The 12,339-nt window shown below is 62.1% G+C and overlaps 1 protein-coding gene across 2 annotated transcripts in view; it reads right to left on the reverse strand.

Annotated features, from left to right (window-relative positions):
- Positions 1-587: 587 nt before the first annotated feature.
- The window catches only part of DAGLA (diacylglycerol lipase alpha), a 64,203-nt gene continuing 52,451 nt past the window's right edge, over positions 588-12,339 (reverse strand). Inside the window, exons 10-20 of one of the 2 annotated variants that reach the window (XM_012778276.3) lie at positions 11,903-12,056; positions 11,313-11,396; positions 11,143-11,220; positions 10,652-10,732; positions 9,679-9,821; positions 9,134-9,202; positions 8,751-8,823; positions 7,355-7,551; positions 6,482-6,611; positions 5,719-5,906; positions 588-4,103 (exon numbers count right to left, since the gene is read on the reverse strand). In XM_012778276.3, the coding sequence (XP_012633730.2) occupies positions 3,146-4,103; positions 5,719-5,906; positions 6,482-6,611; positions 7,355-7,551; positions 8,751-8,823; positions 9,134-9,202; positions 9,679-9,821; positions 10,652-10,732; positions 11,143-11,220; positions 11,313-11,396; positions 11,903-12,056 (2,155 nt within the window). In that variant the 3' untranslated portion in view covers positions 588-3,145. The remainder of the gene's footprint in view (positions 4,104-5,718; positions 5,907-6,481; positions 6,612-7,354; positions 7,552-8,750; positions 8,824-9,133; positions 9,203-9,678; positions 9,822-10,651; positions 10,733-11,142; positions 11,221-11,312; positions 11,397-11,902; positions 12,057-12,339) is intronic. The other variant, XM_012778275.3, reaches the window with a different exon arrangement.

Raw genomic sequence — 12,339 nt, forward strand, 5'->3', positions numbered from 1 at the left:
TTTCTGCCCCCTCACTGCCACTCAAAGCATGGCCCTGGGCCCATCACTGGTTGAGTGGGAGCCTGTTAGAAATGCAGATTCTCGGCTGGGAGGCCGAGGCGGGAAGATTACCTGAGGCCAGAAGTCATGATCAGCCTGAGCAAGAACAAGACCCCATCTCTACAAAAATAGAAAAAATTAGCCAGGTGCAGTAGCATGTGCCTGTGGTCCCAGCCACTCAGGAGGCTGAGGCAGGAAGATCACTTAAACCCTGGAGTTTGTGGTTGCAGTGAGCTATGACGACACCACTGCACTCTAGAGTGGGCAACAGAGAGAGATCCTGTCTCAAAACAAAAACAAAAGCAACAAAAAAAAAGAAAAAAGAGAAGAGAAGAGAAATGCAGACTCCCACCCCCACCCCAGCCCCATCGAACCTGCACCTCCATTTTAATAAGAGCCCAGGTGAGTCATGGACACTCAGCCCAGATCTAACCCAGATCTAACCCAGCTAACACTCAGCCTCAGACTGGGCTGTACCTAAACCAGCAAACACACCTCCAATTTGGGGGTGAGAACAGGCTCTGGTCCCAAGGAACCTGAGTGTCCCATTTAGGCTTTCTGGTTTGTCCACGGAACAGTCACAGAAGTCCTCTCCCCCCAATTCTGCTGTGACTTCTAACTCCCCTGTCCCGACCCGATGGAAGAGAGGTCACTCAAGCCAGTGTGCTTCTAACATCCAGTTTATACACAGCTCTATACAATATACAGAAACCTTTATATACAGATATATTTATAGAATAAGCTATATTAATTTGTCTCTCATTTATACAGCAATATTAGTTTGGATCTTTCATACATTAAGTACAAAAAAGGTCATGGGAGAATGGCACGTAGAGAGTGCGTGAGGGTCTGTGGGGCCCGGCTGCTCGCTACCGATTGCATAGGGAGTCGCCCAGGCCCCTGGGAGATACAGGCCAGCGCACGCTGGAGAGCTTGTGCTGTGGGTCTGGGGGATGGAGTGGGGGTCGGTCTGAGCCGAGCTGGGCTGAGGGGGGTGGCTCAGACCCCCCAATTGTGGTATGGGCGGAGGGGAAGCCGTGCAGCAGGCCCATCCTGCAGGGGCTTGTGGGGCAGGTCAGGGGTGGGCCGCCCCTGGGTGTCCAGGGCTGAATCCAAGCCTGCCTCAGTCCCAAACCTGAAACATGGTGTGACTGCAGCCTTGGGGGTGGGGGGGTCTGTCCCTGATGGCTCAGTCCTGGGCATGGGTGGGCAACACACCCACCTTAGACTTAGAGGTCTAGGACCTACCCTGGCAGGGGAGAAATTAAAAGGCCAGACTTCAAGTCTCTCCCTGTGACTGGCCGGGGTGCTTGTTGGAACCTTCCTCTGATTTAAGAATTTGTCTTGGTTTTGAAAGTCTAAGGGCCACTGGTTCCGTCTTGCTTCTGTGCTGGACTGAGCCTATGCCTTGACAGGGACAGGTGTCCTGCAGTATGAGGATAGGAGTCCCAGAGGGTGAGGGAGGCCCAGCTCCCAGGTCTCTGTCCCCTCTGTCAGGGCGGGCAGGTGTTCCCAGGCAGCCATCTAGGCCAGTCCTGTGGGGGCGGGGGGCCGGATACCAGTGATCATGGGATAGGGGTCTTGGTCAGGGGAAGCTAGCCCACGCGGGAGGTGGCAGGCGGGGCCGGAGTGGGAAGGACCATGCCTCCACGGAGGCAAGGCACAAGCAGGCAGTCAGCCATGCGGTCGGCGCCTCAGCACACACCACTTCTCCAAACCAGGGTCAGGGCAGCAGGCACAAGGGGGACAGATGGTGTCCGAAGCAGAGCTTGTCCCACAGCCCCACTGCACAGGTCCCATCATGCTCGCTGACTGTTTTCCGGGCAGGTTGGGAGAGGCTGCAGGCAGGGCAGGCAGGGTGGGCAGCCCCCAGCACCCCTTCCTCGGGAATGGTGCACACTCATGCACATGCACACACACGCCCAACACTAGCATGCACAACCTCCCCCTTCCCCTGGGCAAGGCCGGTCTCCACCTCCCCAGCTGCTTCCCAAACCCAGCAGGGAAGGAACCCCTATGAGGGCCTCAGGCTAACCCAGTACAGCCCCTGAGCCCCTGGCCCTCCTGGCCTCTCCCCTGGGGAGCCAAGTCCCACAACAGTCCACTCTTGGCCCCACTTCCTGCCATCAGGACATTGGGGGAGGGAGCCAGGCCAGGGAGGAAGGAAGGCTGAGGGGGCAGAGGCATGTTGGTGTCAGATTCCAGGGCCCAGAGCTGCCTAGGCATGATGGGGTGACATAAAGGGGTCAGGTGGGGCCCCCAGAGGAAGGGGGCTGGGTGCCTTCCTTCCTGCCAGGGCACTGACTCTGCAGCCAGGGTGGTCAGAACAGTGCCTACCACCCTTCGAGTGGCCAGGCAGCCAGTAAGCAGCAGGCAGGCAGGGCAGGCCTGGGGCCAGGACCCATGACACAGGGCTCAGCATGAGGGCCACGGAGCAGAGGAGGGGTGGTCCTCACCCCACCCTCCCCCAGGCCCCTCAAGGCCCCTGGGCTGCCTGGGCCTTGCTCAGAGAGGGGCTACTGAACACGACTGGGCAGGATGAGGGGCTGCAAGCCCAGGACATGTCCTGAACCAAGCCCAGCAGCTTCTGTAAACATATACAGCACTGCAGGCCACCGTGGTGGGTGTCACCCCAGGGGGCTGGCCAGCAGGCACCAGATCTGGGGGGTGGCCAGGGCAGATGCCAGCCTGGACCACAGATGAGAAATGTGGGGAGGGGCTGCTCTCCGTCTCGGCCCTGGGAGGGCAGCAGGAGGCAGTGACGGGGAGGCAGCTTGCCCACTGCCTGTCTAGGAACAGGGGCGCCAGGATGTCCCCATGGGGGCAGAGTACAGCCCACTCGCCTGGCAGGCTGTCCCAGGCTCCTCCCTGCTCCATACCCTTCCCATTTCTCCCCATCTGGGGTGCCAGATTCCAGCCGCCTTGGCTCTGGGGGTCCAAAGCTGAGGTAGGGATGCGGACCCCCAGCTCAGCAGCAGTGCCCCATGCCTGAGGCTAAACTGGCCCTCGGCGCCTCTCCTCAAAGCTGCCCGGCTGGAGGCAGCCAGTAGGTGCCCACAGGGCCACCTGCTCCGGCCCGGGCGCAGCTGGCAGCGCGGCTGGGGTGCTAGCGTGCTGAGATGACCAGCTCATCCTGCTTGGCGGGGCTGGCCCCGCGGCCGGTGGGGGTGGAAGTCCGGACCTTGTCCGCTGCCAGGCACTCCTGGCTGCTGAGGCCCGTGGGCGTCAGGTCCATGAGCTCACCCGAGGAGCTGAGCGGGAAGGAGGGCGACAGTGAGATGCCCGAGGAGGGGTCGGCTGAGCCAGCAAAGAGCCTCGGGGGCTTGGGCACCAGGTTGGGCTCGAACTGCGCACGCAGCAGGATCTCTTGCTGGCTGGGCGACTTGGGGCCCTCGGTGTAGTCGCTGGTGGGGCTCTCGGGCACCACCATGCAGTAGAGGTCCTGGAAGGAGCTGCTCTTGCTGTCCAGGTTGAAGAGGCTGTCGATGAACTCCGCGAATTCCAGCACCTGAGGGCTAGGCGAGTCCCCCAGGCGCCCGTTGTGCAGTGCCAGCTCCCCGCAGGGCGCCGCCCCGCCACCCCCACCGCCCACCTCTTCCTCCTCCTCATTGGCCACGCTGGGGGGCCGCTCGGGGGTGACGCCCCCACTGCCCAGGGCCGCCTCCAGGGGCTGCGTGTCCTGAGAGTGCTTGGACAGGCTGTCGGCTGCCAGCAGCTCGGTGCGAGAGCTCAGGGACGGGTTTTCCTCGGGGATGGCGGGGTCGATGTAGAAGAGGTGGCCCTCGTCACGCTCCAGCACGGCGTGGAGGCTGGGCGAGCCGCGGATGCTGCGGAAGCCCGAGGAGCGGCGCGAGTCGAAGCTGTACAGCGACTCCGTGTCCGAGAGGCTCTCCATGGTGGCCAGCGGCGCCCGCCGTGCCTGCAGCTCTGCCGCCAGCCGCTCCTGGGTGGACAGCAGCAGCAGCTCCACGGGGTCCTGGCGGGCTGCCGCGGCAGCAGGCACCGGGGACAGCAGCTGCCCCTCCGAGAAGCCCTCCAGGCTCATCTCAGATTGGGACTTGCTCCTGTAGAAGGAAGGCAGGGCAGGGGCTGTGACACTCACAGGGGGCAAAGGAGACCAGCACCCCAGCCTCCTGGCTGGAAGGCGCTTGGCAGGAACCATGGCTACAGTTAATTCAGCAGCTGTTGAATGGTTTGGGGCAGGAAATGCTTATTTCAAAACAACTCACAAGAACCCAAGAGAGAAGACAAAAGAGCTCATGCTGGGTGAAGCCAGGGCGGGGCCCTGAGGGGCTAAGGCCCCAGAAACGCTGCTGGGGTCCCCTACACTGGTACCCCTCTTGCTGTACTGATGGGACACTGAGGCCCTGAGAACTGGCTGCCCTAGGTCACTCGTGAGCCCACGGTGGGGTGGGAGAGACAGAGAGAGGCAGAGAGAGAGAGGAGAGGGATGAAGGAAGCTGGGAGGAAGGGAGGGGAGAGAGCCCTGCCCAGAGCTGGCCCAGTGGTCCCATTGCCCCTCTCAGGACCAGCATCTGTCTCTCTGTGCCACTCCCAGGGCTCCTGCCACTTCCTCCCTCATCCTGGGGTTCCCCCTGCCTCCCTGGTAGGTTGTAGCCCTCTGCTGGACAGACAGCTCTACAGCCCCTCACTCCGCAGACCAGCCTGCAGGGAGGGAGGGGAGAATCGGGAGTGGGCGGCTGCAGCAGTCACCCTGGCTGAGAATGGACACGGACTCCTTCATCTGGCCATGCGCCTGCCACAGGAAATGGCAAAGAGGGATGTCCAGTGTCCCTACCAAGCGCCAGCAAGCAGGGACCACCTTTCTCAGCAGCCTCTTGGCCAGATCCATGACCGAGGGCACAGATCCTCCCCTGGAAGAGCCACTGCTTCAGAGCCTGACACCCCGAGAGTAGGTGTGAATGCAGAGAGTGCCTGCAGCCCGTGAGCACGTGTGCAAGCCGCTGTGGCTTTTGTGTTTTAGAGACAGAGTCTTGCTCTGTCGCCCAGGCTGCAGTGCAACGGCCCAGTCAATCACAGTTCACTGTGATCTCCAACCCCTGGGCTTGAGTGATCCTCACATGAGCCACAGAGCCTGGCCATGCCTCTGTGTTTACGTGTGCGCATGTGTAGACCAAATGTCTGTGTTTGTCGCCCAGCCCATGTGCGTCTGTGTGCCTGGGTCTGGGCAGAAGCTCAATCATGCATTTACATCTATGTCTGCCACATGTGTCCTTGTATATGTGTGTCTCTGCCTCTGTTTTTGTGAGTGTCCTATACACGTGCATGTTTGCATGGGGCTATCTGTGTATTTATAACTAAGACTTGTGTGCACATGTACTACCTACCTGTGAGTTTCATACTAGTGTGTGTGTGTGTGTGTGTGTGAACACGTGGGTGTCCATCTGTTTGGGTCTAAGTGAGTGTGAGTGAATCTGTGTGTTTGTGGCCTGAGGTCTGTGTGTGCCTAGATGCCCCCAAGTCCACGTGAGCTTCAGGGACGGTAGGCTGGGGGACAGTTAGAGCAGAGGGAGAGAGCTGCAGCGCAGAGGGTCCAGTTCAAGCCCTCCTGGGCAGAGCTCTATGAACACACTGGCCAGTGTGTGCACAGAATGTGTGTGAAACATGCATTCTGAAACCACACACCCCAGGGGTGGGCAGGGGGAGGCCAGGACTCACCGGACGCTGCTGTTGCGGTGGTCTGCGGCGGGCAGCTCCAGGGCGAGGCCGGCAGGCATGGGCGGCCCCGTGGGGTGTGGCTGCTGCTGGAAGATGAGTTCGGGAGTCAGGTCCACCTCAGTGGGGCTCACCATGACCTTGGCAGCAGAAAGCAGAGCTGTCTTCCCTTTGTTGTAGTTCTCCAGTACCTGTGGACAGGATGGGGCGAGCTGGTGGTGGAGGAGCGGCGGCAGACCCAGCCCTGGGGCCAGAGTGGGCAGGGGCCCAAGCCCAGGCTTCTCGGGCCACACACAGCCTCATGAGGTCCCATGGGTCCCACTCTCTTTCTCCTGAGGTCCCTGCTCAAGAAGGCCTAGGACTTGCCCTGCAGTCCGACAAGGTTGGCGTGTCCTTGCCCTGTGTCCAGCCTTTCAGTAGTCAGGGGGACAGCTGAGGCTGTCGCTGCTTGGCTATGTGTCCCTTAAGTGCCAGGTGGCCTTCAGGGCCTCTGAACTTAGCCTGCCTCAGGGACAATCCCCTGGGAGTCTCCTAAATGCCTCCCCACCATGGGGCAGTGTGGAGATATAGAAAGAGCCAGGGGTGTAGAGTCAAAGGACTTGAGCTGGGCTTTCTCCCCCCCCCCCCTACAACCTCCCCCCAAACTCAGCTGCGGACTCTGGCTCAGCCACCTGCCTTCCCTGAGCCACCTTTTCTGTGAAATGGGGACAATGATCTGACCTGCAGGGCACTTGTGGGTGCTGCTGAGGGGCTGCCTGGGGCTCACCTTGTTGAGGCCCTCCATGACCACGTAGGGCAGGTGCTCGTGCAGCATGGCCGGCGAGATGATCACCTCGTTGAAGGCCTTGTTGTCGCCCCAGATGGCAAAATAGGTGGGCTCCTCCTGCTCACAGCAGCTGAGAGGGACACGGCAGGCCAGAGAGAAGTTGAGGACTGTTGGCCCCCAGGGCCTGGCTCTGCCCTTTGCCCATGCATAGCAGGGCTGGGGTGGATTTGGAGGCCCCTGCCCAGCCTGGCCTGGCCTGCCCTGTGCTCAGCCTGACGAAGGCTGACCTTAAGCCTCAGTCACAGCCCCTACGTAGCCTTCTCACCTGCTCCACCTGGGCAGGGCTCAGCTCACCGGCTTTGCACTGGGGGGCAGCCCATAATGGGGAGGAGGGGCCGGGACCCAACCCTCTGAAGGAGCAGGAAGTCTGCCCACTTACCCACCCCTGTTCTCTCTCCTGCCCCGGCCACCCATCCCTGCTCACAGCTATGTGCCAACTAATCCTCTCAGTGATGCCAAGTGAAAACAGGGGTGTGAGTTGGCCAGGGCCTTCCGGGTGAGCCTTCCGGGTCCCTATTTTCAAATGGACCATGAGTTGGGGGAGCTGCCCTGGGAGCCACCAAGGAAGGGCTGACACTGAGAGAGGAGCCTGGAGTCCCGCTCGCGGCTGGCCTCTTGTTCCCCTTCCAGAACCCAGGCCGGGGAAACACCCTCGGTGGGGGTCCTGGGTCACTATCTGTCAGCCTCGGCCCCCAGACCCGAGGGGTGACTGAACCAAGGCCGGCCTTCCCCCCACCGCCCCTGGAGGACTCAGCCCCGCCCCGGCCACCGCTGCCCTGCAGCAGCCGACCCAGGACAGGGGGCAGCACCTACCAGCACTGCTCCGCGGGGTGGTTGTGGACCACGTGGATGATGCGGCCGGGCGGGTACAGAGGAGTGCTGGCCGAAAGGGCAATGGTCAGGTCGCTGGGGTGGGTCCAGAGCCGCGTGTTGGCCAGAGTGGTCACCTCCACCTCCTCAGGCAGCTCTGACTTGGGGATGCATTTGGTGGCCCCCACGATGATTCGCCACTGTGTGGGGCAGCAGGGAGATGAGGACAGGGCTGAGCAGCACTGGCTGGGGGCAGGGGCAGGGGTGCCGAGAAGGAGGGCTCAACAGGTGAGGGGGGCGGGTGACGGGAGGGAGAAGGACAGTGGCCAGAGCAGCAAAGTTGGTGCCCACCTGAAGAGGCAGAGGCTGAGGTGTACGGTGGCCAGATGGCCAATAAGATGCCAAGGGCAGATGACATGGAATTGCTGAATTTCAGGGCTGGCAAGGGGCTGGAAGCCCAGCCAACCCCTCATCTAGTGGATGGGGAGATAGGCCCAGTGAGGGGCAGGGACTTGCTCTAGGTCACTCCGCAAGTCAGAGGCAGAACAGACCCTGAAGTTCAGCCCAGCTGTGCCCGCCAGGGCTGGCCTGACAAACGCCCTGGACTGGGTCTGAAGGAAGCAACTCCACCTCCCCGGAAGCAGGCTCCTCCTGCAGACGTGGTCCCACAAAGCTCTGCTGCCTGCCCGCTGCCCGGAGCCTGCTACCTGGCCCAGGGCCCTGCCTGCCACGGGGTCACGGGCACCAAACCTGGGAACAGTCCAGACTGGGAAATGGCGGTGAGGCCTACCTGGTAGGGGGTTAACAGGGTGGCCTGCTGCTCTGCACCTGCTGCCTCCTGCACCTGGCCTGCTCCAGGGCGCCTGGCCTGGCTGCCGAAGGCCGACTTGGCACGGGAAGAGCCCACTAGTGTCCTCTAAAGCCCTGGTGCGGATTAGGAAGGGCTGACCCCTCCTCTTGGCCACCGCAGAAAATCGGAACAAACTGTACCCAAATCCTCTCCACAGGGCATTTCCAGCTTCCTTGAGCCTGGGAGCCCCAGGAGGCTCCCATAGAGGCCCCCCTTCACCCGCTCACAGCGCTAAGCCGCAGGGATTACGTTCTCCTGACTTCGGGCAGGTCTGTGGGATGGGAGTCCTGATTCCATTATAACTTGTCACGTGAGCAAAAGCAAATCCCTCCCTCTATGGGCCTCAGTTTCCCCATCTGCACAATGACAGGGGGCGGATGGGTTGAGCTTAAAGATGCTGAGGGTCTGATAGCCTGAAGTTTGATGATACCAGCCATACCCAGCCTCAGCCACGGCTGCGGCCTCTTGTGCTTTGTCCCAAGGGACTGGCAGGGACAAGGACAGGGACAGACAAGGCTGCCGAGGCCAGGGTGCCGGGTAGAAGCTCACTTTGGGCTTGGTGCTTCGCTGTAGCACATCCAGGAGCTGTCTGCGGAAGCCTTCCAGCTGCGACAGGCCGATCCTGGGGAGGGCGAGAGATGGGCCTGGTCAGTTAGGCCCAGCCAGGGGCTGGGAGGGGCAGTGGGGACAGTGGGGGCAGGCGCACGCCCAGCCCGCAGCAGGGAGACCAGTCAGCCCGGATCCCAGGGGTGGAGGTCAGCCTGCAGCTCAGAGGGCAGAGCTGAGAAGGGCGAGGAGCCTGGCTTCACCTTGGCAGCTGAGGGTGGGACGGGGGCCCTAGGGAGATGTGGGGGCTGGGACTGAGAGAGTGGGGTGAGGCCCAGGGGAGGGAGGAGTAACTTGGCAGGGGACCATGGGCTGGGGTGACTTGCCTGGGGACGAGGTCTTTGCCCAGGACCACAGCAGTCACAAATTCCTTGGAGTACTCCATCGCATCCTCGCTGCAAGGGAAGCCAAGGTGGCGGCTGAGTCAAGGGGGAGGGGCCATGGTGTTCCAGAGCAGCCCTGCCTCGGCACCCCTCCTCCAGCTCCTGCACCTGCCAGGGAACCCCTCCTCCAGTTCCTGCACCTGCCAGGGAACCCCTCCTCCAGTTCCTGCACCTGCCAGGGAACCCCTCCTCCAGCTCCTGCACCTGCCGTGGCACCCCTCCCCTAGCTCCTGCACTCAGGCCTTCTGGGGAGCTGACAGGTGCCAGGCTAGGCTGCTCGCTCCCTGCTCTACCTCCTGTTGCTAAGGCTCTGCTGGGGTAGATCCCAGGGTCTGCGCAGCGGGTCCCCACCACCTCCACGCTCCAGCCACCAGGCCGCTCCCAGGCCTCCCTGCGACTGCCCAGTGAAGCCAGACTGCCCAGTCTGGCCCTCAGCCCCCACCAGGTCCTACCTGCCCCAGCCAAGCTGGAGGCCCCAGACCACTCACCTGAGCAGGCCCCCAGGGGGAGAGTAGGCAAAGCACTTGAGGGTCGGGTACTGTGGGCGCAGGAGGAAGGAGAGGATGGCAGCAGTGCCTGCGCCCAGGGAGTGGCCCACCACGATCAGGCCGTAGTGCTTGGTTCCGCGGCCCTGGGGACCGAGAGAAGCCTGAGCGCCCTGCCACACTGCCTGCCAAGTGCACTGCCTCAGCCGACACCAGGGACACAGAGGGTCCTCCCAGAGTCCTGGGATCATGTCTGTGTTGCATGGATGCTGGGGCAGAGGGAGAGCCAAGCTGGGTCCCCACAGAGCGACTGCCTAGGGAGACCCTTCCAACAAACCCCCACGTATCCTTCCAGACCTTGCTCAGGGGCCGCGTCCGGGAAGCCCTCCCTGACTTTCCAGGAGTGGCTCCCTCCCTGCTAGGCCCGGGAGAGACCTTTTCATCGCCACAGCGGTTACGTTACACTCTGTTATAATCATTTGGTTACCTGCCGCCACCCCTTCTACCCTCATGACTGGACTGAGTCCCCTGAGGCCAGGGACTGCTTTGCTTTGGAAGGGGCAGCTGGCAGCCTTGGGGGCTCTGGCACTGGAGCGGCAGTGGGCAGGGCTCGGGTCATCCCCAAGCCAGGCAGCACTCCTCCTCTCTGCTCTGTGATTACTTTGTCATTCTGCTCCATAGAATTTCCTTCTGACGAATGGTTCTGCAGCATGAGGCTTAGAAGCCACCCAGCCCAGATCATCTTTGTGTCTCCAGTGTCTGGCACAGAGCAGGTGCCATGACTGCAGGTGGGGCAAGCAGGGCCCCAGGAGGAGCCAGCACAGAGGAGGAGGGTTGGCAGGACCGAGCAGGGAGCGGTGGGAGCCAGTGTCAGACGGGGCATCGGGGGCGGAAGTGAGGCAGGCCCCATCATTTGTCCCCTCCCCTTTGCTGCCTTGTGAAGGGGGAACAGAGGGTGGCATAGAAGATGCCTCACCAAGTCTCGCCCGAAGGCCTGGGACAGGACCATCTCTTGCTCCAGCTTCTTCTTGATGTACTCAGCTGAGAGGACCATTCCCTGGAGAGGAGGAAGAGAGTTGGGTGTTGAAGGGACCTGGTGACCAGCAAACCACAGCGCTGCGGCTCACTAACCCTGTCCCGCCCACTTTCCCCTCTGGTCCTCATAACAGCCCAGCTGTGGGGGCTGAGGGACACTAATCACGCCATTTCCACTTCACAGATGAGGAAACTGAGGCTCAGAGGGGTGGTGTGCACAACAGAAGCTGGCGTGACCTCTTCCCAGCTGCCTATTTGGCTTGGGCAGGGCTCTGGGGGTCTCAGTGGGTGGGCTGCAGTGGACCTTCCAGATAAATCCACACCTCTCTGACCAATCTCTTCCAGTGAGCCCCGTGGGCTGGGAGGAACTGCCCACAGCAGCGCACGCCTGCATGCTGGCAGGGGCGGGGGAGGGACTCCCGGGCGGGGTACCTTGTGGCCCAGCCAGGTGCCGTGGTGCCCCTCCACGGGGAGGCGCTCAGCATCGCCGGTCAGGTCGGTCAGGGCGTCCTGGGGGCGAGAGCAGAGACAGGTGAGGGGGTGCTGAGGACAGGAAGAGGGAGGCAGGCACCCCCAAGGGCTGGGAGCCACGGGCAGCATACCTTGGGGGACAGGGTCCCCCGGATACTGATCACCACCTTCTTCTTGTCATGGTCCACAGCCACGTAGAAGGGTGTTTCATAGACCTAGGAGGTGGGCAGCTTGTGAGCCTGAGTGGCCTCTGGATGGGGCCAGACTCGGGGAAGGTGACCTCAGCATCTCTTTCCTGGCCAGGAAATCTGGCTCTGCCAGCCATGAGGCCCTGGCCACCTGCAAGACCGACAGCTCCCAAAGTCACCGTATTTCCTGCCCGTCCCCAGCACACAGGCCCGCCCTGCCCTCCTGGCTCCTTCCCGACACGGGCAGCCCTGAGCGCTGCCATCCTGCCTGCTGAGTCCAGATGGATGGCTGCCCCTGCCCTCATTCCCTTTCCCCAAAGGGCTGGGGCCGGGAACCCCAGTGCTGGGTGTGGGGTTGGTGTCCACTCTCTCTGCCCCAGAGGTGGTGCCGGCCAGGGTCTAGGGAGAAGGGGGGGGTCCACATCTGGTCTGCTCAGGGAGGCCAGAAAGGATGGCCTCGCCACCCCAGGCCTCTAGCTGTCTGCCCTGGCGACACCAGGCCCCAGCCCTGCCTGGCCCCACCCCACGCTCACCGCATCATGGCAGGAAGTGTAGACGATGTCCACCGCAGTCATGTTCTCGTCCAGGAAGTGGCGCCGGATGGCAATGGCATTACAGCCGCAGCAGTTGTCTTCCTCGATGGTGACTCCAGGGGCGAACCGGGGCCTCGCAGGGCACAGGCAGCACCTGGGGTAGGGTGGCAGAGAGCTCAGGGCCAGGGAACCCCTGAGGGAGCAATCTTCTCCTGCCATCCTCCCTGGAACCAGCTCCGGTTGGGCTTTCAGCCCTACCCCTTCTAAATCATCTCCAAAATGGCCCTTGCCAAGTCCTGGGTGAGCACATTGCCGAATCTATTGGCTGTTCCCAGTCCTCCTCTTACTGGAGCTCTTGACAGCGGCCGGCCCAGGGCCCCTCCTCTCCTGGATCACTCCTGCAGGTGGGGCCTCCTCACGGCACCCAACACTGAGGG

This window comes from Microcebus murinus, chromosome 4 (genome assembly GCF_040939455.1).
Source record: "Microcebus murinus isolate Inina chromosome 4, M.murinus_Inina_mat1.0, whole genome shotgun sequence".
Taxonomy (NCBI): domain Eukaryota; kingdom Metazoa; phylum Chordata; class Mammalia; order Primates; family Cheirogaleidae; genus Microcebus; species Microcebus murinus.